At 40.7% G+C, this 22,702-nt stretch overlaps 1 protein-coding gene across 2 annotated transcripts in view; it reads right to left on the minus strand.

Moving 5' to 3' along the window:
- The window catches only part of SYNE1 (spectrin repeat containing nuclear envelope protein 1), a 389,799-nt gene that overhangs the window by 181,082 nt on the left and 186,015 nt on the right, over nt 1–22,702 (minus strand). For both annotated transcript variants that reach the window (XM_045188911.3, XM_053914376.1), the window contains 13 exons: nt 21,150–21,459; nt 19,585–19,749; nt 15,908–16,264; nt 11,787–11,923; nt 11,385–11,562; nt 10,777–10,959; nt 8,783–8,926; nt 8,291–8,446; nt 6,107–6,271; nt 4,608–4,780; nt 3,125–3,278; nt 2,387–2,530; nt 1,437–1,601 (listed from right to left, as the gene is read on the minus strand). In XM_045188911.3, the coding sequence (XP_045044846.2) occupies nt 1,437–1,601; nt 2,387–2,530; nt 3,125–3,278; nt 4,608–4,780; nt 6,107–6,271; nt 8,291–8,446; nt 8,783–8,926; nt 10,777–10,959; nt 11,385–11,562; nt 11,787–11,923; nt 15,908–16,264; nt 19,585–19,749; nt 21,150–21,459 (2,431 nt within the window). The remainder of the gene's footprint in view (nt 1–1,436; nt 1,602–2,386; nt 2,531–3,124; nt 3,279–4,607; nt 4,781–6,106; nt 6,272–8,290; nt 8,447–8,782; nt 8,927–10,776; nt 10,960–11,384; nt 11,563–11,786; nt 11,924–15,907; nt 16,265–19,584; nt 19,750–21,149; nt 21,460–22,702) is intronic.

Here is a 22,702-nt window from a genome sequence, read left to right on the forward strand (position 1 = left end):
AACTTTATTTAAATACAGGCACTGTGGCTCTGGGCTGTTGTTTACTGATCTTTGCCCTAAGTTATTACTCTCCCCAATATATCACCCTTTCCACATTTTACAACTGCTTTTGCTATGATACACATCATCACTGTGTTATATAAATTCTTATGTGGCCCATATTTTAAGTATTCATCCTGAAAGAAAAATATGGTTCAATAGTTTAAAAGGCCACTATGTTCTATTGGCCTTCAGTTTATACAAAACAATTTGTGAACGTGGTCCCCATGGCTGGCCGGCCATCCCCACACTACCGTGCGTGGCTGGGGACGTCAAGGTCCTGGAGACGGTGTGCTATGCAGTTGGAACATCACGGTTCTTCACTGCTTTTATCTGCCTCTATCATCTTACCTCCCTTTCAACCTTGTGATGACTCATTACAAGACCATGTAAGAATTAATGTGTGGTGAGTTGAGAGGTTAGGTCCGGGCCACATAACTACAGACCGAAGTGAAATATTTTCTTCTGACCGCAACAAGGGAAACATGTGCGGCAGGCAAGTAACTTACTGGCCCAGTTCCCACACAGAAGCCTAGAGAGCTCAGCATTGGCCTTTGCCAAGAGTGCCTGAAGTGAAGTGCCGAAAAGGGTTATTCAGCAAAAACAGAGACAACTCTACTAAAATAAATGACGACAGCTAAACCTGGCAGACCAGAGTACCCTACGACCTTAAAGCAGAATGGATGAGTTTCTTAAATAAACTATGAATCTACATTTCTCACTAGATTACAGTTCCTTGAAGGCAGAGATAATATTTAGTAATTGTTACCTGCAGTCATTAGCCCAGTGTCTGCACTGTATTGGGTATTCAATACATGCTGCATGAGTAAACAAGTGGTTAGGACTGCTTTCCCACTAGGTCTGCCATCTCGCCCAGAATCACAGCCTGTTTCCTGGGCACCCGCACTCTCTTAGTGCCTCTAATTCCCTCTTCTGGGACTCTGACCTCGGACCTCTCTCCTCACCGATGGAAGTTGTGGTTGAAACCAGATGGCCCAAGATGGTGCCGCCAGTCTGACTTTAAGGAGCATCACATTCTGTGGACTCTGGATGCTATGTCCCCTATCTAACTGAGTCCTTTAAGAACCAATGGGCAGGGTGGGCCAGTCAATACCATCAGTTAGACCACCAGCCATTCCTGTCACAGACCACCATAGCATCTGAACAAATTCTTCAAGTTCCAGTCTCACCAGGTTTAAACGACCTACTAAATGATCTTGGCCCGCGTATACCACTGAGGTCCCAGAATGCTCTAGATCAGACCTTACTAGAGTCTCATTTAAAACATGTATCAGCTGTGTATAGGATTCAAGGCCATGTTAACTTCTCATTGCTTAAAAGAATGATTCCATATTCAGAATGAAAATTCCTCTGTTTTAGGATAAAACAAACTTTACCTGAAGATCCCGCAATGCTGTTTCGTGAGTATGGGTATCACCTTCAAGAACTGAGTATTGCTCCAGCTTTTCTTGTTCTTGCCCCAGCCACACTTCAAACGCCCTGAGGTCTCTCTGATACTCCTGGTGCAGGCGAACTAGTTTTTCAGACTTCATTACTGCATCCTAGTATTAGCATTTAAGATGATTAAGATGGGAATACAATACTACATGCAGTCAATGTCCTGTAAGAATTCTCTGTTGGAATTTTAGAAAAGCATGCTTATTAAATCATTGGAAAATGGTTTCCTAGAAGAATGAAGATTCAAGATTTGTGCAAAAATACCAAAAATATTATCAGGATTAAAAGAAGTTGTAAAGATCATTTTGTTGAATTAACTTCCTGATCTCTGAATTGCTTATGAAGTGTAACACTGACATGCCAAAAAAGTGAAGTAACTTCACATGTCATAAAAATACACTGTTGCTTATGAAGGAAACTAAAATTCTTACATTGTAGCTTAAGTAAGGATTTGGGCTCACTGTGGATTTATTTTTCCATGTACTTTGTCTAATGAAGTAGGATGTGGTTTGAAAAGTTACTTTTATTTTATTCGTGAGGCCTAAATGAAGAATGATATTGTTGATAAAGATTGCCTGCTTTAGTAAACTCTCAGTACCAGCCATGCAAATGTATTCATAAATCTTCCTTATAAATTTCTAGGGATGCTTAGTCGAGACATATTTTCTTTCAGTAACTTTCATGTACTAAAATATTTGAAAGTTTTCGCTTGGTTTTGCCAGTGGTTTATCTTAAAGTACTACAATTTAGTTTGCTATCTGCGATCTCATTTTCTTCTATCTGCACTCGTAAATCTGTCATTTCCAGAAATGAATGAGTCTTTAAGGAAGCACTGCTCCAACATCCCAGCTTCAGAGAGTGAGTCTGCAGGGAACCTGCTGGGACGTACCTTGGCCCGCTCCTGGATGCCCCTGTATCGCTCCTGCAGATCCTGGAATTCTAACTGTGTGACGTAGTGCTCCGCCATGCCAGCCCCTTTGAGTTCAATGGTTTCCAGCAAGCTGCTGTGACTCAGCACTTCTTCATTTAATAACTAGAGAACATTTAAAAAATAATCAAGACGTTCCCACAAATACCATCGTATCGATGATGCTGATAACAGTAAGGTATTTTAACTGTATAGTTGACAAGTGATCTCAGGTTATCTATTTGTAGATAGATAGATAAATGGGCCACCCATCTCTAGATGTATGTGTGTGTGCTTTATTGTTGGAATACTACTATCAATAAAGATTTGGGAACACATCCCTAATATTTACCGGGGTATCTATTCAAAAATCTTCATATGTACTACTGTACTGGTAGGAGCCTTATGACAAATGCACAAAAGCAGAAATACAAAAGGGTGTATTAAAACAAAACAAAGCATTTTTACTTCCTGAGGATGAGCAGGCTAAAGATATTACAAGTTGCCAAATTTGAAATGGTCTGTGTCATAAAACATGGATGATTATGGTTTTCCTGGAAGACAAAATTTTCACAGAAGCCATTTGAATTTAAGGCCCCAATCGTTTTCTTCTGTGTAGAGCCCTATCTCATCGTCCAGGTAACCACATTTTTTTGCGTGACTGCGGCATTCCGAAGAAGCCCGTCAGGGAACAACTGGCATCTGCAATCCAGCCCCCACCTTGGCCTTTCCCAGGGCAGCCGCTTTGTCCCGCAGTTCCGCGTGCTGCCTTTCCGATTCGTCCAGGCTGGCTTCCACACTGTCCATCCAACCGGAAAACTGTCGAACGTCGTCCTGATAGCTTGTCCACTTAGACAGCGCTCCTTCCAGTTGACTGAAAGGTATTTGAAAGGACAACAGTCTATACTGAGAAGCCTTGTCAGTGGGATCCCGGGGTGGTGTCTGCTCTATCCACTCCAACCACAGGAAGTGCGTCTGTGGGCCAGGACGGGGCTGGGCCTGTGGTACCCTAGATAGCCTGGGCAGATCAAATCTGGGTCCCTGGCAAGCATAGCTTCCGGAGGCCAAGGGCAGTTAAGTCCAGAACAACAGGCAGAAAGTGGGACTGGATATATGAAACCTGGCATCAGGAATCAGGCCCCAGGACACACTGGGAAAGGCTTTAGGGCACAACCCGGAGAATTCCATGGAGTGAGGCTTTTATGGAGCCAAACAAGACTCTGGGTGGGGAGGGACTCAGTACTTAACTCCATCAGCATGAGTAGGACACGGTCAGAGGAGAGGGGAGAAGGAATTAATAAAAGAAGGAAGGGAGACGTGAGCAAGAACAAGTACAGTTTACTACCTTACATGAGATGTAAAATCAGAGAATTACAGTGGAAAAATAAGGTAACATTTCCTGAATTGGTCTAATTATTAAAACCTGCCTATTTCCCTTACAGATAAATAAGGACCTCCCTCTCTCAATACGGAGGATATATTTTTAACTCCCTTGATCATTTGTGCCTGATTTTACTGCCATGCTCTGGGTGTTCCACCCAGGTGTACCCGGACCACAGCACTGCAGCACATGGCCAGCTCCCTGTTCTCTCAGCCTGAGGGCACGCTCTGGTCCCTGTGCCCCCTCAGCTTCAGGGCTATGTAGGCAAGAAGCAGCAGGGACTGGTGCCCCTGGGAGCAGCCTGCAAATGCCCTCCCGACTCCTGGGAGTTTCTGCTGCCCTATTCTTCAGTAGGGTAACTCCCAGATGCCTGTTCTGCTCTGGCTCCCAGCAATGCCTGGCAGGATTCAATTCCAGCTGCCCACATGCCTTCCTCATCTCTATTTCCCATCCCCAACTGGTGTTTCCCGGAGTGATCTCCCAAGGAAACTACTTGGCTTTAACTGATGTATCTTTACATGATGAAACATTTATCTATCATTTTACTTTTTAAGCAGTGAAAAAAACTAAACATGTAGTTTTATATTAAACAAGGCATAGTATTGCAAATAACCTAAGTGTAAGTCTGTTCTTGCCAGTTTCTTTTGTTCTAATAAGATGTAAAGGGAAGGAAGGAGGGAGGGAAGGAGCCAGGGGGAGAGAGAGAGAGAGAGAGCGAGAGAGCGCACTAGCGAGTCCCTGCCCCAGGGACAGGGTGCTGCTAAGTGACTACATTGATCTGTCAGCATTGGCTCTACAGCAGTGGGCTTCAGTTTCTCTTACCTTTTGCAACGGATCCCCGCAGACAGAAGGGAAGCCCACATGTCCTTCACACTCTGCAGCTGCTGCTGAAGAGCAGGGATGCCTTCCGGAGAGGTGCTCTGCAGGACAGACTCCCCTCTGGTCACGATCATTTTCATCTGGATCTCTTTTTCCTGTTTCACTGATAACAGAGCCTGTAAAAGCAAATACGGAAGTCTTGTGTCATTTGCAGGTTGAACATCTCTGGATTTAAATATTTCAGAGCTCCCAAAGATTGTAGAATGATATGCGATTGTGTTGAGCCTTGGATCCGTCAAGGGTGGGAGAGTCACCTGTTGGTGAGTGCCATGAACCAATCCCCTGTCACCCGCTGGTCTCCAGGTGGCCTTGGCTTTGCAGGTCTCGATTCTTCTCTGCATTATCCCTTCTTACCACTGAAGTTTTACCTTACTGCTTTTTAATAAGAGAAAAATAGACTGCAATAGAATTCACGAATTCTCAAAAATCACAGGATGGAGAACTTGATAAATGGTAAGGCCTCTCAAGCCAAACAAAGACATGTAATTTATTTTATGTATTAATTTATACATTTCAAGTCCTTCATAAGCACTCATCTTTTTCTATTTAGAAGGAAGTTTGAATCAAAGCTATGAAACTGGTGCTATCACCCAAGAGGCAAAGCTTCATCTCTCTCCCCCATTTGGGTCTGGACAACCTCTACAGATTCAGCTTCGGCCACTCACCGGCACCGACCTTTGCTGCAGCGTGAAGGAGCTGCTGGCAATTTCTCACACGCCATGCTGTTTGTTTATTCTGGCTTTTGCTCATGTGGCAGTCTTCTCAAATATCAGTTTAGGTATCAGACTTCTTGAGAAACCTGCTCTGACTCTTAACCCCATCCCTCCTGCCTGGCTCCACTCTGCATGTCTCTAACCATAAGCATCATCTCATCTGCTCTGGTTGCCTCTGAGTTTCAGCCTCCAGCACCTGAAAATGAAATCCTTGTGGACACTGATGATATTTTGTTCATTTCTGAATCCTTGGTATTAAGACAGAATGACAGCCTCCTAGAAGACACCCAGTACATGAATGAGAGGCGAACGAATGAAGAATCATTATTTTACCATTAATGGAAACTAGAACAATATGTTGGGATGGAAAAATTGGCCAAATAATATAGGCAGGCAAGTCAGTTGAACAAGATGAAAAATGTTTTGCCCTATAAAATGTTTCAGTGAAATATTTCCCCAGAATAAATGTGTCAGTGATGTGATTTGAAACTAGCCTCTTAACTGGCTGTCAAGCAAATAACCTTCTTTGGGCTGCTCTTTTATTTTTGTGAAGCATTTATGTGTGAACCTGTTCCAAATGATTCAGGGTGCTTAGGCTTGCCCGCCCTGAGCAAATAGAGCATTCTGAGATGCCCTCTGAGACACAGCAACACCAGGCAGGTGGAGACTTAAGGAATTTTGCAGAAAACAAATTCTGTCAATTAGAGATATTTTCCTAAGGAGGCCTACCTCCAGCTTGAGCATCCTGCTGTCCAGCACACTTTTGTCGGATGTGGGGTGGCAGTAAGAGTCCAGCAGGTGAACCGCGTCCGTCATCCAGTCTTGCAGCTCTTTCACCCCGAGGGAGAACTGAGTGTGCTCTGCCACAGTTCTGTCCAGTCTGGACACTTTCTCCTGGAAAGGACAGACACGGCTTTCCAGCTGTCCATTCCACAGAGACCTCCCCGTGTGAAGCTACTCAAGTTGTAGAGCTAACCATTTGTTTCAAATAACAGTGACGGGCCCAGGGTCTCGTGCTGCTCAGAGATGATGCCTGGCCGCATTAACCTATGAGATGTGTGAACTCTGCCTAATAGTAAAAGGGTGAGACTCCCTAGGTCAGAGAGCAGAAAACGGATAATTTACAATTACAATGTACAGTCCCTCAACCTAATTGCTATTCTTCTCTATGACTATGGTGACATTTTTTTTTCAGAATCAGTAAAATTTTTCCTAATACATTATCTGGGAGATCATTCAAAGCAGTTTCTAGCTTTCACATCATCATATTTGGCTTAACGGATACCACATGACTTACATTGTTAGCAAAAGATTTCGTAATGCCACAAAAATTTAAAAGCTGGAACCATAGATAGGATTTTGTTTATTAATTATAAGTCATATCAAAAATAGTGAAGTTTATAAGTGTGGTTTTGCGGCTCTTAAAGCATCCACATGTCTATTGATAATTAGTATCTAAAAACATACAAAGGAATACCAAGATGTCCTTAATTAATTTATTTTATTTTATTTAATCTTCATTGTATATTTTCCATTACGATGGAGTCCCTTTATACCCCCTGCCCCCAGCGATCACCAGAAAGACAAATACCATATGATGTCACTCATATGTGGAATCTAATGAACAAACTGAACTAACAAGGAAAATGGGGACAGGGTCGTAGATGGAGAGCAGGCTGACAGCTAGTGGAGGGGGGGGAGAGGGACTGAGTAAAAAGAAAAAAGGACTCATGGACTTGTCCTCAATTAATTTTAATTTTACATATGAGCCAGATTTTCTAAAGATAAAAACTGTAACTTACTTTATGTCTATTAGTTTTTTTCTTTCTTTTTGCTTTTTGCTTAATCCCTTCATCATTTTACTCAGCCCCACAATCCCCCCTCCCCTCTGACAGCTGTCAGTCTGTTCTGTATCTATGAGTCTGTTTCTATTTTGTTTGTTAGTTTATTTTGATCATTAGGTTCCAAATATGAGTGATATCATATGGTAATTGTCTTTTCTGATGGGCTTACTTCACTTAGCATAATGCTTAATAGGAAAAGCATCTGCGTAAACATAGACTATTTACTCCAAGTCAATATTAGTGTGACTGTGCCCATGGCGTCTTATTGAGGATCCAAAATAGCAGAGCCAGAAGGGCGTCCACACTAAAATAGGGGATGCCATAGTAAAGAAGACTAAATTACAGGAGGACCCCTACCTTCTAAGACCTGAATGCAAAAGACAAATATAGGGAACAAATGTCACAAGCCACATAAAGCTCAAAGCAGGCTTGCCCCAGACCATCTGTGTCGCCTCAGCTGAACGCTCTAAAGGAGACCAAGTGGGATCCCGTTTACTTTTTTCTAGGCTGTTAGAAAAGAAATTTAATCGGTGAAACAAATCGTTGTCAGTTTTGAGCTCTGCTCTGTGGAGTGAACTAAAAATCTCACCTCAACACGCCCTTGACCCCTATGGAAGGAATATAAAGAATTTAGACAAATTTTAAAAGTGATCCCAAACTCATTTTATTTAGTCCACTAAAATTTAAACTGCTTTGAATGCATGTTTTTCTAAAGTAATTTAATCTGAGATTCCTTATACCCCGAACTGAATTTTGCCTTATGTTTATGCATTGAGTTTTCAAAACAAAAGCTCCAGAGAACATGCCAAGTCAGTATAAAAGGGAATGTTTTGTGCAATAATAGACATGGGAAGTCCCTTCAATCTCTGAGCCCTCCCTCGTTCTGTTTGGACAACCACACTGAGATGACGCAACACGAATAACAGACTCCGATTGAGAGGCTGGGAAGAAACTGACAGGCCTTACTCCCGACCGGGGCCTGTAGGGCCGACACCCTGCCCAGCCCCACCGGGACTCTGGCTTTGTGACATCAGTACCACACTCACACACGGCACATGGCGGGCGTTACCTTTGTTAGATTGCTTAGCGCTAGATACTGAGCAGACAGCTGCGACACTCTGTGCGCAAAGCTCCTGCTGGCAGCTTGTCCTTCCCACAGCTGCTGCGCTTTCTCTTTTAGCCTGTGGAGCTGAGGCTCGTAGCAGTTTATTTCCTCAAGGACAGACTGAAAAGCACAAGCAAGTCACTATTAAGAAGCTGGGGAAAAGCACATCGCCAACGAAGCTCTGGCTGGGAGGACGTGGAAATCAATACCGGCGAGCCACAGGTTGCCCTGAGGCGTTATCATTTCCAAGCTACACACAGTATGGACTGTAGGACATAAAAAAAAATCGACCTCAAAGGAAAGCCAGAAAACATAAAATCCATCAGAAATAGGGAGAGGGTACACTCTATCTCAAGACAGCATCATCTAATTCCAGGGTGTTTGGTGAGCCCCTGGACACACAGCGTACACAGATGGGGATGAAGATGGGGCCATGCGGGCCAAGGGTCTGGTCACCTGCAGCTTCTGCTGTTCTCTCCTCTTTGCTGGCAGGTCATACAGGCGGGTGCTGCTCTCACGCACCATCTTCTCCGTTTTGCTCAGCCAGTCCTGGACAGGCTCAGCACTCACTTCAAAGTCCTTCATCTGGATCTTGAGATTCTATGAGGTTTCACATAATATTAGGCACAGAAAAACGTTTTAATAGCAAGTGCAAACTCTTTCACTTGGCATTCAGTCTGGCCCTATTGACCCCTCCCCTCTTCCTTGCCCCGTTCCCAATATCTGGGACCTTCTATCCTCTCCCTTAGCACCTGTATAACTTTTGAACATCCTTGAAGAAATTTTAATGGACATACTTTTTTTTTACATTATTGTTCAGTTATAGTTGTCTCCACTTTTCTCCCTGTTGCTCTTCCCCACCCCGTCCAACTGGACCTATATTTTTAGAAAATGAACTTTTCCGTAATTATCCAGCCCACATCAGACTTGGCACCCACTTCTGTCACATTTGCTGTTGACAGCCATGCCTGCCATAGTCACCTTGGAGGGAGATGGAGAGTCATGGGGATACTTGGGAAAGTTAAAGGTGCTTCACAAAGTAAAATACCAAGAAAGTTCCTGGAGTATCTACTCAAGTTTAAGCTTCATGAGGTCAGGAATTTTGTTCTGCTTTATTATTCTCTGCTATATCCCCAGAGCCTAGAATCGTCCTTGGCAAATGGAAGGTGCTCAGAAAATATCCATTGAATAACTAAATAAATTAATAAATTCAAGGCATTTCCATCTCCTTGCTGTTGGAGTCTCATGCGGCCACCAAAGGGCAAACTAAGGGCCATGATCAGGAGTTTAATTCTGCAGAACTGAGGAGCAGAGCAACAGGGGCATAGTCAGAAATATAATACAAAAGTTGTGTTATAAAGTTGTGTTAATCCTATATTATGTGTGTTTCACTAATAGTAAGGAAGGACGGGACGGAGGGAAGGAGGAAAGAGGGGAAGGAGGATGGGAGGGAGACATGGAAGGGAGGGAGACATGGAAGGGAGGGAGGCAGGCTATTCCTGACCTATTCATTTACTCTCCTCCTGGACATCTCTTGAACTAGATAATCTTGCTGTCATTGCTAGATGTACTACCCTCAGTAGCAGACACATCAGAGCCCAGACCACATTGCATTAACAGCCCCTGCAGATTTAAGAGTGAATTTCTGGGCACTGCACAATGATTATCACTCCCTAGTAAGTGGAGGCTGCCCACCATGACAGCATAGCCAGCACCCAGAGGAGAACACGGTGGCCTAGGGTGAGGGAAGAACTGGGGAAATACACATTTTCTTTTTCTAGTATTCATTCTCTATTATTATCTTTTCCCCATGGTAATAATCAAATTAAGTATCTATTTTGCCAGGAAGAGTTGTTTTAAAAGAAAAAAATATTCTTTGTGTCTCTAAATTTTCCTCCAACAGAAGAGTTGGTACACAGAACAGATGGTCTCACGAGGAAAAAAATTGCATTGTGGCAGTAATTATGTTATGGTTAAAATAAATTCGACTTATGTTGTCTCTAGATAAAATGAAATTGTATAAACATTGTCTGTTCGCATACTTAACTCCTAAAGCCTACTACTTGATATTTGCATTATTTAAAATATGCCTTCTCATCTATAGCGTTTTGTAGCCTTACAGAGATACCTCTGCTCATTCTCCTAGAACAACTTCCAAAATTAAGGGATTTCAAGTGAAAGATTAAGTGACATGCTTAAAACGAAAACCAGTTGTTTCTTATGGTCTGTGATAAAAGCCCCTACTATGCAAGCGACTTAATTCCTCAGTGAGGCTCCCACTTCGGACACTGAGCCGTTTCTGGGTGTTATCTAGCTACCCATTTATATTTAGACAGGGATGACCGAATCGTTGACAAGGGTACTTGGATACTTTGGGAGTGTGGTTGAACGAATGTCATCATCACCCACAAACGACGCAGAATATGTCCACATGGTTGGTTCCGTTATACCTCCAGGGCAGATTCCTTTTGGTGAAGATTCGAATGAAAATTTTTCCAATCTTCTTTTGAATTTGCCATTTTGGCCTGGATACCATTGGCTTTCTCTTTGGTCAACAGAGCAGTCAAAAGCTCCCCTTTAGAGAGCATCACATTTAGCTTGTGCTGTCCATTTTCACTTTCTGACGAAAATTCCTACAAGGAAATACGTAAGACTAGGTACCATAAAATGCTCTCTGCTTTAAAATACATTGATTTTTCCACCTCTTGCTCAATAAAATCGCAGAGAAGGAATAAACAGTTTTCATTGTATATATTAAGTGACTAAGGCTCTATTACCATCTCTGATGATGTTACCGTAAAAATTAAATGAAAAAATCAGCTTTGAGTGCTCAGGTACAGTGCTTGTCACTCAATCCCTATTAATGTATATAAAATAGCATGCATTTACATAAATGGACTAGTTTCTCATCATCTCCACAGTCAGTTGTTTCAAGTAGGGATTTAATTGAAAGTTGAGTTTTTTAAGCAAAATTTTAAATATGCTTCTAAAATGATCTTGAGGCACCTTTTTAATTCACTTAAGTTCCATCATTAGAATTAATTAACAACACTCTTACCTGTATTTTGTGAAGACTTGTTGAAACTTCACTAATATTTTGAGGTATATCAAAACATTTGGCGGTAGTGATTTTTGCATTAACCAGCCACTGCTGGAAATCCTTGAAGGCTCTTCGAAATCTTTGCTGTAAAATCTGCTCTTTATTCTGACAGCCCTTGGATGCTTGCAGACAAAGACTGGATCCATGGTTGGAAGCATTTCATGGAAGGGAAGGAACGATAAAGGAGATTAAAATAATGTTTGATAGAATCAACGATTCTTAGAGAATGTATTCATGTCATTTAGTGATGTATTTAATGATTAATTTATATTAATATTGAAATCTCACCTTAACATATACAAACCTCTAGCTCCTTATTTGTATGAAAATATTTTAAATACCAATTAAGTTCCTGCTCACCAGTTATATTCTTTAATCAAGGCAGAAACTTTTCCACTGTATGTACTCAGGTCTCTGGAAAATCGACAAAGTTCATTCAGCTGAGACTTGAGATCCTCTGTCTTAGGCTCTGCTTTTTGTAGAGCATCCAGTACCTCCTGTTAGGAAATAACAAGATGGAGGGGCAAGCGTTTGAACTAGGTAATTTCCACATCTTCATACTATAAATGCATAAATTGTATTTTATCTTATTAGTGAGGGGAGAGCCAACATAGATTCAGTAAGGAAATGCGGCCTATTTTCAGGATTCCCCCATGGCAAATAACACCACATGGCTAATCTGCATCCTTTTCTAGCCATGGATAGGCACTCTAGTGTGACATGTTATCAAAAAGAGAAAATGCAGACAACTGTAACTGAATAACAGTAAAAATTAAAAAAAAAAGTGATCAAGTGGTCAAATAACTTAAAGTAGGATGACAAAAAAGAAGAGAAAGTAGCCTGAGTTGTTTAAAAACAGTCTGACTAGACCATCAGAAAATATATATATTATTTAAAATGAAAGAGAAATCATTTCAAAGGAAAGCAACACTTATTTTTGGTACATATAATGTAGCAATTGATTTTGTGTAGTACGTTAAATTAACTTTCATGTTAAAAAATCCTTACAATCCACAGGTTTGATTTAAATAGTAATTCATTTACTTCATACTTTCATTCATATAAAAGCATGAATGAAATATTTTCTAAATGGCTGCCATGTGCCAATCATTCTGCTGAATTCTGGGATCCCCCACCCCAACAGGACTAAAGGTATGAGGCTCGTGAATAATCACAGTTCTGTGAATATCAGTCCAAAATAAAGTCTTGGTGCTTGACAACTGCATCTTTGAAATGAAGGCCACGGTCCACAGAGTCATACAAAGGATTGTCACACAAAGAGCAAATGACACCCTGGGTGTCAAATACTTACACAGTTTCTAGCACATTAATAAGTGCCTGATAAGTAAAATTAGCAAGTCAATGACTCTCAAATATTTAAATGGGAGTGTGTGGATAATGGCATTGCCAAGGTGAATAATAAGAAGAAGAATTAAACAGGAGGGACAAGAAGATGAGTAACTACTCAGAGAGCTATTGCTGTTACTATTTTCATTCTCAGAGATATTTATCGCGAGATGGCCTAGATTTGTAGGCGAACCGCACCTCTCAACAAACCAGGCCTGTGCTTCACTCCTCATCCCAGTAAATGGCACCACTGTCCCCCACCTTATTGAAATCAGGAAACCGGGCCTCGCCCGGCCTCGCCCGTTTCCCTTCTCACTCCACGCACGAGCTAATGCTGTCTGGTCTGTTCTGCATCTTAGAGAGCTCTTTCAATCAGCTGCCTCTGCATCTCGACTCTCACAGCCTCCATTGACACGTTTGTCGTTTCTTTCCAGAATGGCACAATAGCCTCTTAATTTGAATCCTGTTATCTGGTTTTCTGTCCTGTGTTTTCTCGTTCCTCAGTAATTTTGTACCACAATGCCATTCCACCGTCTCACAGATCCGGCCAGTATGTAATTACCCCTCAAGACTCAGCTCAAGTAACACCTCCCCTAAGGATGCCTTGCCCTCCTTCTCACCTCCTAGGGGCTTCTCGCTGAGAACACACAGCCACCACTTGGCACTCATTGCTGGTATGTTCCCACTGGTTCTGAGCGTGTTGGCCTTTCCACCTGGACCGTGGCTCCGAGAGGAGGGATGGTGTTCTCTTAGCTTTAAGCTTCTTTATTTAGCTGAGTGCCAGGCTAGAAGCCTCTAAAATGTTTTTATTTACAAGATTCATAAATCATACTTAGGAAGTTTCTCTCTGAAACTCTAGCTGCTAAACTAGTAACTACTCTTTTACCTCATATTGAATCTTTTATTCAAGGAGGAACATTATAAGAACCAAAGAAACTTACCAAAGAAGTAAGTGAAAAACCCCGGAGACTCAAATGAGTCACTTATCTATGTATTAGGTGCTATCAAAAGTGAAGTTTTGACCAAAATTTTACACTGAAATTTTTTTCTCTAACTTCACCATAAATTAAAGGATATTATTGGAATCTTCCTTCTATAAATATCAGGTTATATACTTCTATGTTGGTTAAGTCCTGGGATGCACTTTTTTCCCCTTAGACATTGTACAGGTTAAGGAAACTATTAAATGTCCAACACTAATTGTCCATGGATATTAAGAGACAGGAGTTTTACAAACACAGTGAACAAAAATTTTTTGTGACATGATTTATATAGTTTATAGATAATAGTCCATTTTATTTTTAAAAAGATTTCTTGAGTGTCAGCATTTAGTTGCAGAAGAGAAGGTAAAAGCCTGTGAAGGCTCATGAGTATTACCACGATTGCTGACAATGACAAGCCCTCCCTAACAGCAAAACGGAGCCATAGGGGCCTCGGCAAATCCATTGTTTCGTGAAGCTTTCCCATGCATTCATTGTAATGGGAGTACTGTCTCCAATTTTTAAACATTTCAAAGATTATTTCCAGCTTTATTGAGATATGGTGCACATACAGCACTGTATGAGTTTAAGGGGTAAAGTTCATGGCTTTGGTGCATTTATATATTACAAAATGATTACACCACAGGTAGCATCATTAGCTAGCACCTTTATCCCATCACAGGATTATAATTTCTTTTCTTATTGTCCCCATTATTACATAAAATGACCTTATTAAAATAAGAAAGTTTGAGTATTTAGAGGTAATGTAGTACTGTCATCCAATAGAGCCAACTGTGGACCTCGATGTAGGCAGGGGCTGTTGCCTTTGACTTGTTCTCACTCTCGAAAACCTACACTTCCTTTCGCATTACTTTTCTGTAGGCCTCACCTATTATTTTCACTAACAGGATCAATATTAAAAAATGATAGCTAAGAATAGTAATATAATAGAAATATAATTTAAATACCACCAAATCTTTAAAAAATTTCACCCATATTCATGGTAGGAAAGGGAAGGGAAACAACATAGAACTAAAACATTATAACAGATTTTTTGCTATCAGAGTGAATAATACTAACCACGTGAAATCACTACCAACGTCCTTGTCGCTGTTTTACAAAACAGCTCTCTACACTTTATTCTCGTGCTTAAGCCTAAAGGACAAGAAGGGTATCCAAAATATATATATAACCTAGAAACATTATAAATAAAATAGCATAAAGAGAAGATTATATATAGAGTTGTCCTTTGCGGTGTGCTCCCTCTGTTCCAAAAACTTGATTGAAAACAAGACAATGTGGGAAATACTGCACGAGTTTCTTACTAGCTGGAGCGAATTTGAACCGTTTATAACATAAATAGACAGAGAAGTTTACTAAAACTTCCTTTTAAGGACATCCACAATTCAGAGCATTATTAACCTGCAAATATTGAAAGAAAGTCTTTCTAAGATAGCATTTAACAGTAAAGAGGGAAAGAAGATCTCAAGTTTCTGCCCATTCTTCACTATCCCTTTTATGCTTCCTTTTCTCTCATTCTGAAAGGGCTGCCATTAGTTAAAAAAAAAAAAAAAATGTCCAGAAGGCAACCCACGAGCGTGACACAGGAGTTCCGAAAATGCGTTAATTCCAGCCCAGCTGTCAAAACGACACACAGGAGAGCTGATCAGGGTGAAAACTATTAGTTGTGCTTTAGGAGATTACTGAATGTTGCTTTCAAAGCTGTAAATTCAATCATTTAATTGTTGTAAATAATTCACTGGCAGGAAAACAGCTATGACTCTCCGTCTAGTCTATTTATGCCTCTACCCACAGGCCATTTTTCAGACTGAATGGCGAAACACAGTGTTACAAACTCTTACACCATAAGAATGAAAGTAGAATACTTCCACTAACAATAACTGTTTTCTGTGGTACGTAGTAACTTCTCTCCTCTATCTTTATCTTTGCAATAGTTTGATTTATGAGAAAAGCAAACAGATCTGATTTGCAAATATAATTAGAAATACTTATTTCTTCCACGTCTGAACGTTGTGTGGTTTTAATTAGCAAGGTTTTTTTTTTAGTTTTTTTTTTTTTTTTTTTTTTAGCAACAATGAGAACCAAACCAAATTTTCAGCACAACCACCAACAGCAACCAGGAAGCCAACTTACTCGTCCTTTCTTCCAGCACTCCACTATCTCCTTGTCTGTGTTCTTGCCTTCCAGGACAGCTAGCTGCTGAGCCCATGATGTCAGAAGCCCACTGAACTGCTCCAGGGCCTGCTCCAGTTCAGCCACTTGGCCCGAGAACTCCTGCTCCGAAAGGGCCATTTGGCTAACCAGGTTCTCCAGGCTGGTCTGTGTGTGCAGCGCACTGTCTTCCCACTGCTTCCAGTCGGCACGAAGGGCCTGCATCTCCGAGTCCATGAGCTCACCCCCGCCGGCCGTTGTATTCTGTTTCACTGCAGGAGCCAGTGCCTCCACTCTCCTTAGGCGGCCTGCCCCGGTCTCTCTGGAATCCATCAGCTCCTGCGATGGAATGTCACCATGGTAACCGAGGAGGCTGAGTCACAGCAAGTTTCCAAATATGTACAGAGGGGGACCCCATCCTGCTGGGAAGTTTTAGCAAGTGTGCCACAGGGAACCGGAATCAATCCGTCCACCCGCCCCTACGTTATAACAGCAGATAATTCTCATCCTCAGCACCAAGGCTTGTGGCAAAAAATAAACTGTGGAAATCCCAAACATCCTGAAACAGTCATGACAGCGACCCTGAAACCTGGCGTTGTTTGAATGTGCAAAACTGTTTTGGTGGTGACTTAAATATTTGTCTATGGTTTACTGCTTCTGTCAATATGCAGACCCATACTTCTCCCGAAATCAGGGATTTTTAACCTCTTTTTGCCTCATGATATGCATAAACTAATTACTAAAATTCTATGGCACACCAAAAATATATTTTTAGCTGATCTGACAAGAAAATAAGTATAAGTTTGATTTATTTACACCAGAAGGTTATTGTTGTGTTGGCTGTTGTCATTTTTTTCTGTGACAATCAGAAAAAGGGAACAGAGGTCAGTGTCCCTGACTAATAGTCGGGTGTTGCATGGTTTAAAACTTCTTGCAACACACGGGTTGAAAATCGCCGCTCTCCATTGACGGGCAAGGGAGCAAGGATTGCAGCAGGGCTGGGCTTTGCCCAGGGTCTCTATCCCATTGCCTGTCTAACCACTGGGTTTAAATACTTGCAGTTGCTTCCATGAGTGATTTCCAGTGTGGAGTTCAGAAAATATCAATTGTCAAAAATCCGTTTCCCGATGCACTCCCTACCGCATCATCCCAGTTTTCTTTGGCATTAAAATGGGGCGTTTCACTATATGCAATCACTAACTCCACTCACCCCGATTTTAAATAAATTAAAATGATCATATTAAAGTGTTTTAAAAAGGCTTTTACACGTATTCCCTTGTCTCATATTTAAACTCTTTAAAAATACTATGTGAACACGCCCACACATGCATACACACACCCCCTTACACACACGTATTTGGCTTTGAAGACACCTGTTCTCAGGGGTTACTCCCAGGGGTGGGCAGGGATGGCTCTGAAGGACACAGGATGAGCTTACTTGTTTCCTCTGGGGTTTCTCTTCACCCACACGCCAGCCCACATCTAGGCCTGACCTGACTTAGGAGAGGCTTCCCTTTCCCCTTCCCAAATTCCAGTTTCTGTCTGTCAGCAACTTCTCCCACATTTCCTATATTTTTTGAATTATTTCATAAAAGCTTTTTTTTTCTTTTTAAAGTATTTGACAACCCAGGAAGCAGCCTTGTAAAGGAATTGTCTTAATCTCCTCCTTTCAAAACATTAGTCTTGCTTTGCCATCTCTGATTCCACCCTACCACTCCCAAAGCCACGTGACCAGTCTCTCCCCTCCCCTGTCTGTGGCAATAGCTTAGTGGCTGCTGAATAGCCTGACTGCCAAGTCCAGTGAGCATTTTTGGTCCTCCTCCTAATGGCTGCCTCTTGCTGCTCCTGTGTTGGGGACCTCCTTCTCCACTAGGGGCTTTGGGGGCACCACACCTTCCTGGTCCTCCTCTTATTATTTCTCCTTTTCTCCCTCTCCCTTTCCAATGCTCTTCTATGGTCCCTTAAATATTGATAGTTTGGGTTCTGTGCCCCTGGTTCTGCTTGCTTTCTATGTAGGTTTCGGTGTCATTCACTCTGGTGATTTCAACTGCAGATCATATGCGACCATTCCAATTCTGTGTCATCAATCATCAATCCGGGCTCCTCACCTGAAATTCAGACGTGAACATTCACTTGTCTCCTAGACATCACCAACCCCGCAGTCCAAATTCCATCTGTTCACAAGTGAACTCCTCCTTTTTCCCTCTGATTATAACCCATCTGCTCGGCCTACATTTGTTTTTCTCAGATGGACATAGCTTTATTGACTCTGGGTGATGTCCTGACCATCACTCTGGACTTTTAGTACATTATCAGTCCCTTCATAGCCAATTAAATTACTCATTTACCAAATTCATTGGATTTTTTCATCGATGCATTCTATGTGTCAAGCATGATGGAACATGTTTGGTGTGCATGATCTAATTTGGTCCTCAAAATTACTTTGTGAGCAGGCACTATGGTTATGCTCATTTTACCAGTTAGTACGCTGAGGCTGGAGACACCACGTGACTTGCCCAAAGACACAGGTAAAGAATCAGTGGAGGCAGGCTGACGCACTGGGGCTTTGATTCCGGAGCCTGAACTCTAAATGCATGGGGAGCTGCCGCTACACTTCGTCGACTATTTAACAAACAGCAGCTCGCGCATCATCATTCCTTACTACCTGGGGAGTTCCCTGAGGGATTCATTCACAACACTGGCTGCACAAATGGGTGGAGGGAGGAATACACTGAAGTGTTCCTGAGAAATAGGTCACAGAAGTATTTTAAAGGATCACACAGATAATAAAAACTTAAAATATGCCGTTAGGTGATTATCTCATTTAAAACCTCACAATCACTGTAAGATTTAAATAAGGTAAGCCCGTAGAATGAAATCTTCAGATTGTAGTTATTACTGTTATTATCATTATCATCATCTATTGCTTTCATGGTTTTTATGATCTGACATCCAGAGATTATGGTACAATTTGAGCTTCAAATTCCTGACCACGGTTACACTATGGATACCCAACATTTCCTCCTCTAACCAAACATTAAGGATTTCATCACTGCTTAATTTTTAGATTAAAATCTATTACTTTCCATGTGAGGAAAATTATCGCAATGTACCATAATATTCAAGCCACTAGAAATAACTAAAAGTTACTAAAATCTCTAGTTCTCTGAGGTGTGTGATTTTTTTTTTTTTTGCTATAAGTTGCCCTTATGGGTGATCATTTTAATATCCTTTGAAGTACTGACTTTCACTATGCTGTTGTACTGTTAGCTAGGAAAGCAGAATAAAATGTCTAGAATGACATTTCCAACTTATTGTTCAAAAGCCTTTAACTAAGTTATTGTACATAAACTTTTCTCCTTCTGTTCTAGAGGAAGATACCCAGTTTCATCAGTGCTCCAAGCTGGCGTATATTTTGAATCTGTCACACCACAGCAATAAGCACATTTGCATGGAGAAGCATACACAGACATTTTGCTCACAATGCAGTGTTTTGAATTCCTTTCTTCTCTCTTGCTTATGTTTACAATTCAAGAGGTGCAAGGTAATAAACACCAACAACAGAAGAAAACATTTTAAATAATAGAATCAAATCTATAGAGTCTTTATAACAAGAACCAATGAAGCAGTGAAGTTATAGTATCTGTCTATTTTCTGACCTTAATTTTAGACAACTTTTTCTGGGTGGCTGATGAATCTCCAGACATATCCGACCAGCGATGAAGTTCTTCCTTTGCTGAATGGAGCCAATCTGTAAATTCTTGCACTGCATCTAAATACATTAGATGGTCCTTCACAATCTCTTCCGCTCTCCTCATTTTCTCCTAGAAAACAGAAAAAAGGCTACTTTAGCAGTAGTCACTATTGAGAATATAAAATTAGACAACAGTGTAATATTGGGGTTTTTAAAAAGATTTTATTTATTTACTTTTTAGAGACAGGGGAAGGGAGGGAGAGAGAGAGAAACATCAATGTGCAAAAGATACAACAATTGGTTGCCTCTTGCACGCCCCCAGCTGGGGAACATGGGCTGCAACCCAGGCATGTGCCCTGACTGGGGATGGAACCTGCAAACTTTTGGTTTGCTGACTGGCATTCAGTCCACTGAGCCACACCAGCCAGAGTTGATGTTGGCTTTTTAATGATCTCAGAAAACATTATTCTTACTCTTGAAGTTTCTGTGTGTTTAATGTGGTAAAGTAAAAATATCAAATCTTAGACTACAAGACTTGGAGGATAAAACCCTTTTGCCTATAATTTTACTTTTGCCTAGCTTTGCATAAAAATCTGTGCTTGATAAACGGTGACTAACATCTCTCACTAATCTGCTTAGTAATAATTATTATAACAATTCTTATCATTTAAGAAATTATTTGTGCTGGCTTTATGTAAAACATTGCACTCAGTGTGTTAAATGCATTTGCTTGTTTTATCCTCACAACAGCTCTGTGATGTTGTGATACTATTATTATCACCATTTTAGGGGAAAGGACACTTACAGCTGCTACAGAAGTCAAGTAATGTGCCCAAAGTCACATATCCAAACCGTGATGTTAGAATTCAGATGTATGGCTTATTGATTTTTATCTTAAATACTACTAAAATAAAAATTAAGAAAACAAATACATATGTTAATAATTGTTAATAATGCAGACAGACTGCCCAAAATAAAAACTAAAAAAAAAGTGAAAAAAAAATCTCTCTTCTTTTCTTTAACATTGTCACAAATATACAAAAGCAATTGTGAAGGAAAGTAAAGATTCGGATAGAGAATTGAAAAATATCTCCATATTACATGAAGGAGCCTATACCTATGAGAATAGAAAAATGTAGTTCGTGCTATGATGAGAATGAAACACAATGTTTTGTACGTGATTGAAGTCTGGGAGGTAAATAGACTTGCATTTACTATAATAAATATAAGTAGCAGCAAAAGATAAAGAACTTTTAAACACTCATATTTGAGGTTCAACAATTTTACCCCCCAAATGGTTGGACTAACATTCTAAGCAGAGAAAATCATAAAATTCAGAATAGAAAATGTCGTCTCAAGAACGCAGAAAGGGAAAGTTCATGGCCGTCCATAGGTGAGAAATTATCTTTATATAGTATCTGTTCACTAAATGTGCCAATAGTTTTAGAGCAGCTAATTCCCCCATAATTCCACCCACAGGATATTCTTTACCTGAGCCTTGAAGTTTTTTCTTCAATAGAAAACACTAACCTTGGCAACGGTCATTATATCACTAAACTGTGATTTCAGTTCCTCTTGAGCTGTTTCCTTGAAAGCCTCATCCTCTGTCTTCTGGTAGAGCTCCCTGGACTTGGCGGAGAGGCGGTGCAGGGCTGTGGTGTGATCTTCCCCTTCAGAGACGATGGACTGAAAGTGGTCCAGAAGGGAGAACTTCTCTTTCAGACCTGGCTGTGGCTTCAAGGGATGTTCCACCTTTTGATCCACCGATTCCATCCACTGCTCCAACTGGATTTTCCACTCTAGATAGTCATTCCATTGGCTAATCACAGACTCTAAAGTGCTAGAAATAATATTATGAAAATAAGTTATCTTGATATCTCTACTGGAAACCAATTAGGAGGGCATTGCATCCATGTAAGCTTTCTTTCTTTTTTTGTGCCAATTTTAAATAGTTTTATTTAGGATGTTGCATCTTCCACTGTACAATACACTGCTTATGAAGTTCATTATTTCCTTTCCCTGTGTGCATATTCCACATTCAAGCAACCAGAATGCTCAGTTACGTACTATACAGCAGTGCAACTTTTGAAACTGCCATGGAATTTGCTACACATTTGAGTCCTTCAATATTTTGTGGGAACAATGCTAACTCTATGCATTAATGCACCTCTTCAATGCTGCATGCTGCTGCAAGTGGGAAAGGTGCTGCGTTTAAGTGCAAGGAGTGACACCGCTTCTCTTGCCCACGCACAATTTCTCCCAGTGAAAGTGAATCTATGTCGAAATTTAAGGAAGATGTTGTCGTCATTTATGCATTTGGAGATTTGTCTTCCAAATGTAATTGTTCTAATAAATAAGCAAAGGCATGTGTTACGTTGTTAAAAATCAGCACTGGGGCATCAATTCAACTTTAACATATCAATTCTTCATTTTGGGGGGCTCAATTTATCTCATTAAAATCAGATGGCAATTATTTATTGACTGGAATTAAAAATTTAGGGTAATCTTCCCAGCTAAATAATATCATTAGATTGATTTTCACTTAGGGATACATATTCACAACATTTAGTGTTGAATGGATGAAGGCATGAAGACTAAATATATTTATAATATAAGAAATATAATAAAAAATGTAATAGTCAACCAAATAGTTCTCTAGTTAGTTAAGTAAAAGGCTCTTCTGGCTGATTTTCTAAAATTTTAAAGCACAAATATCCAACCTTTTAGCATCTCTGGGCCACACTGAAAGAAACATTGTCTTAGGCCACATGTTAAATACACAAGCACTAATGAAAACAAAGAAGTCTCAGTGTTTTAAGTAAATTTACGATTTTGTGTTGGGCCGCGTTCATAGCCATCCTGGGCTGCGTGCAGCCCGCAGGCCATGGGCGGGACACCCCTGCTTTAAAGTAGTCAGCTTTAAAATGACTCTAACCTCCTTCAGTGACTCCTCTTAGCTTCCCTTGCATGCAACCCTGTAATCCTGGAATTATATCTGTGGGAAATGTACTTTCAGCATTTTCTCAAATTGTTCTTTTTTCATCATCAATAGGAACCTTATCACATATGTCAAAGGTCTTATC

The sequence above is a fragment of the Desmodus rotundus genome, chromosome 11, assembly GCF_022682495.2.
Source record: "Desmodus rotundus isolate HL8 chromosome 11, HLdesRot8A.1, whole genome shotgun sequence".
NCBI lineage: Eukaryota > Metazoa > Chordata > Mammalia > Chiroptera > Phyllostomidae > Desmodus > Desmodus rotundus.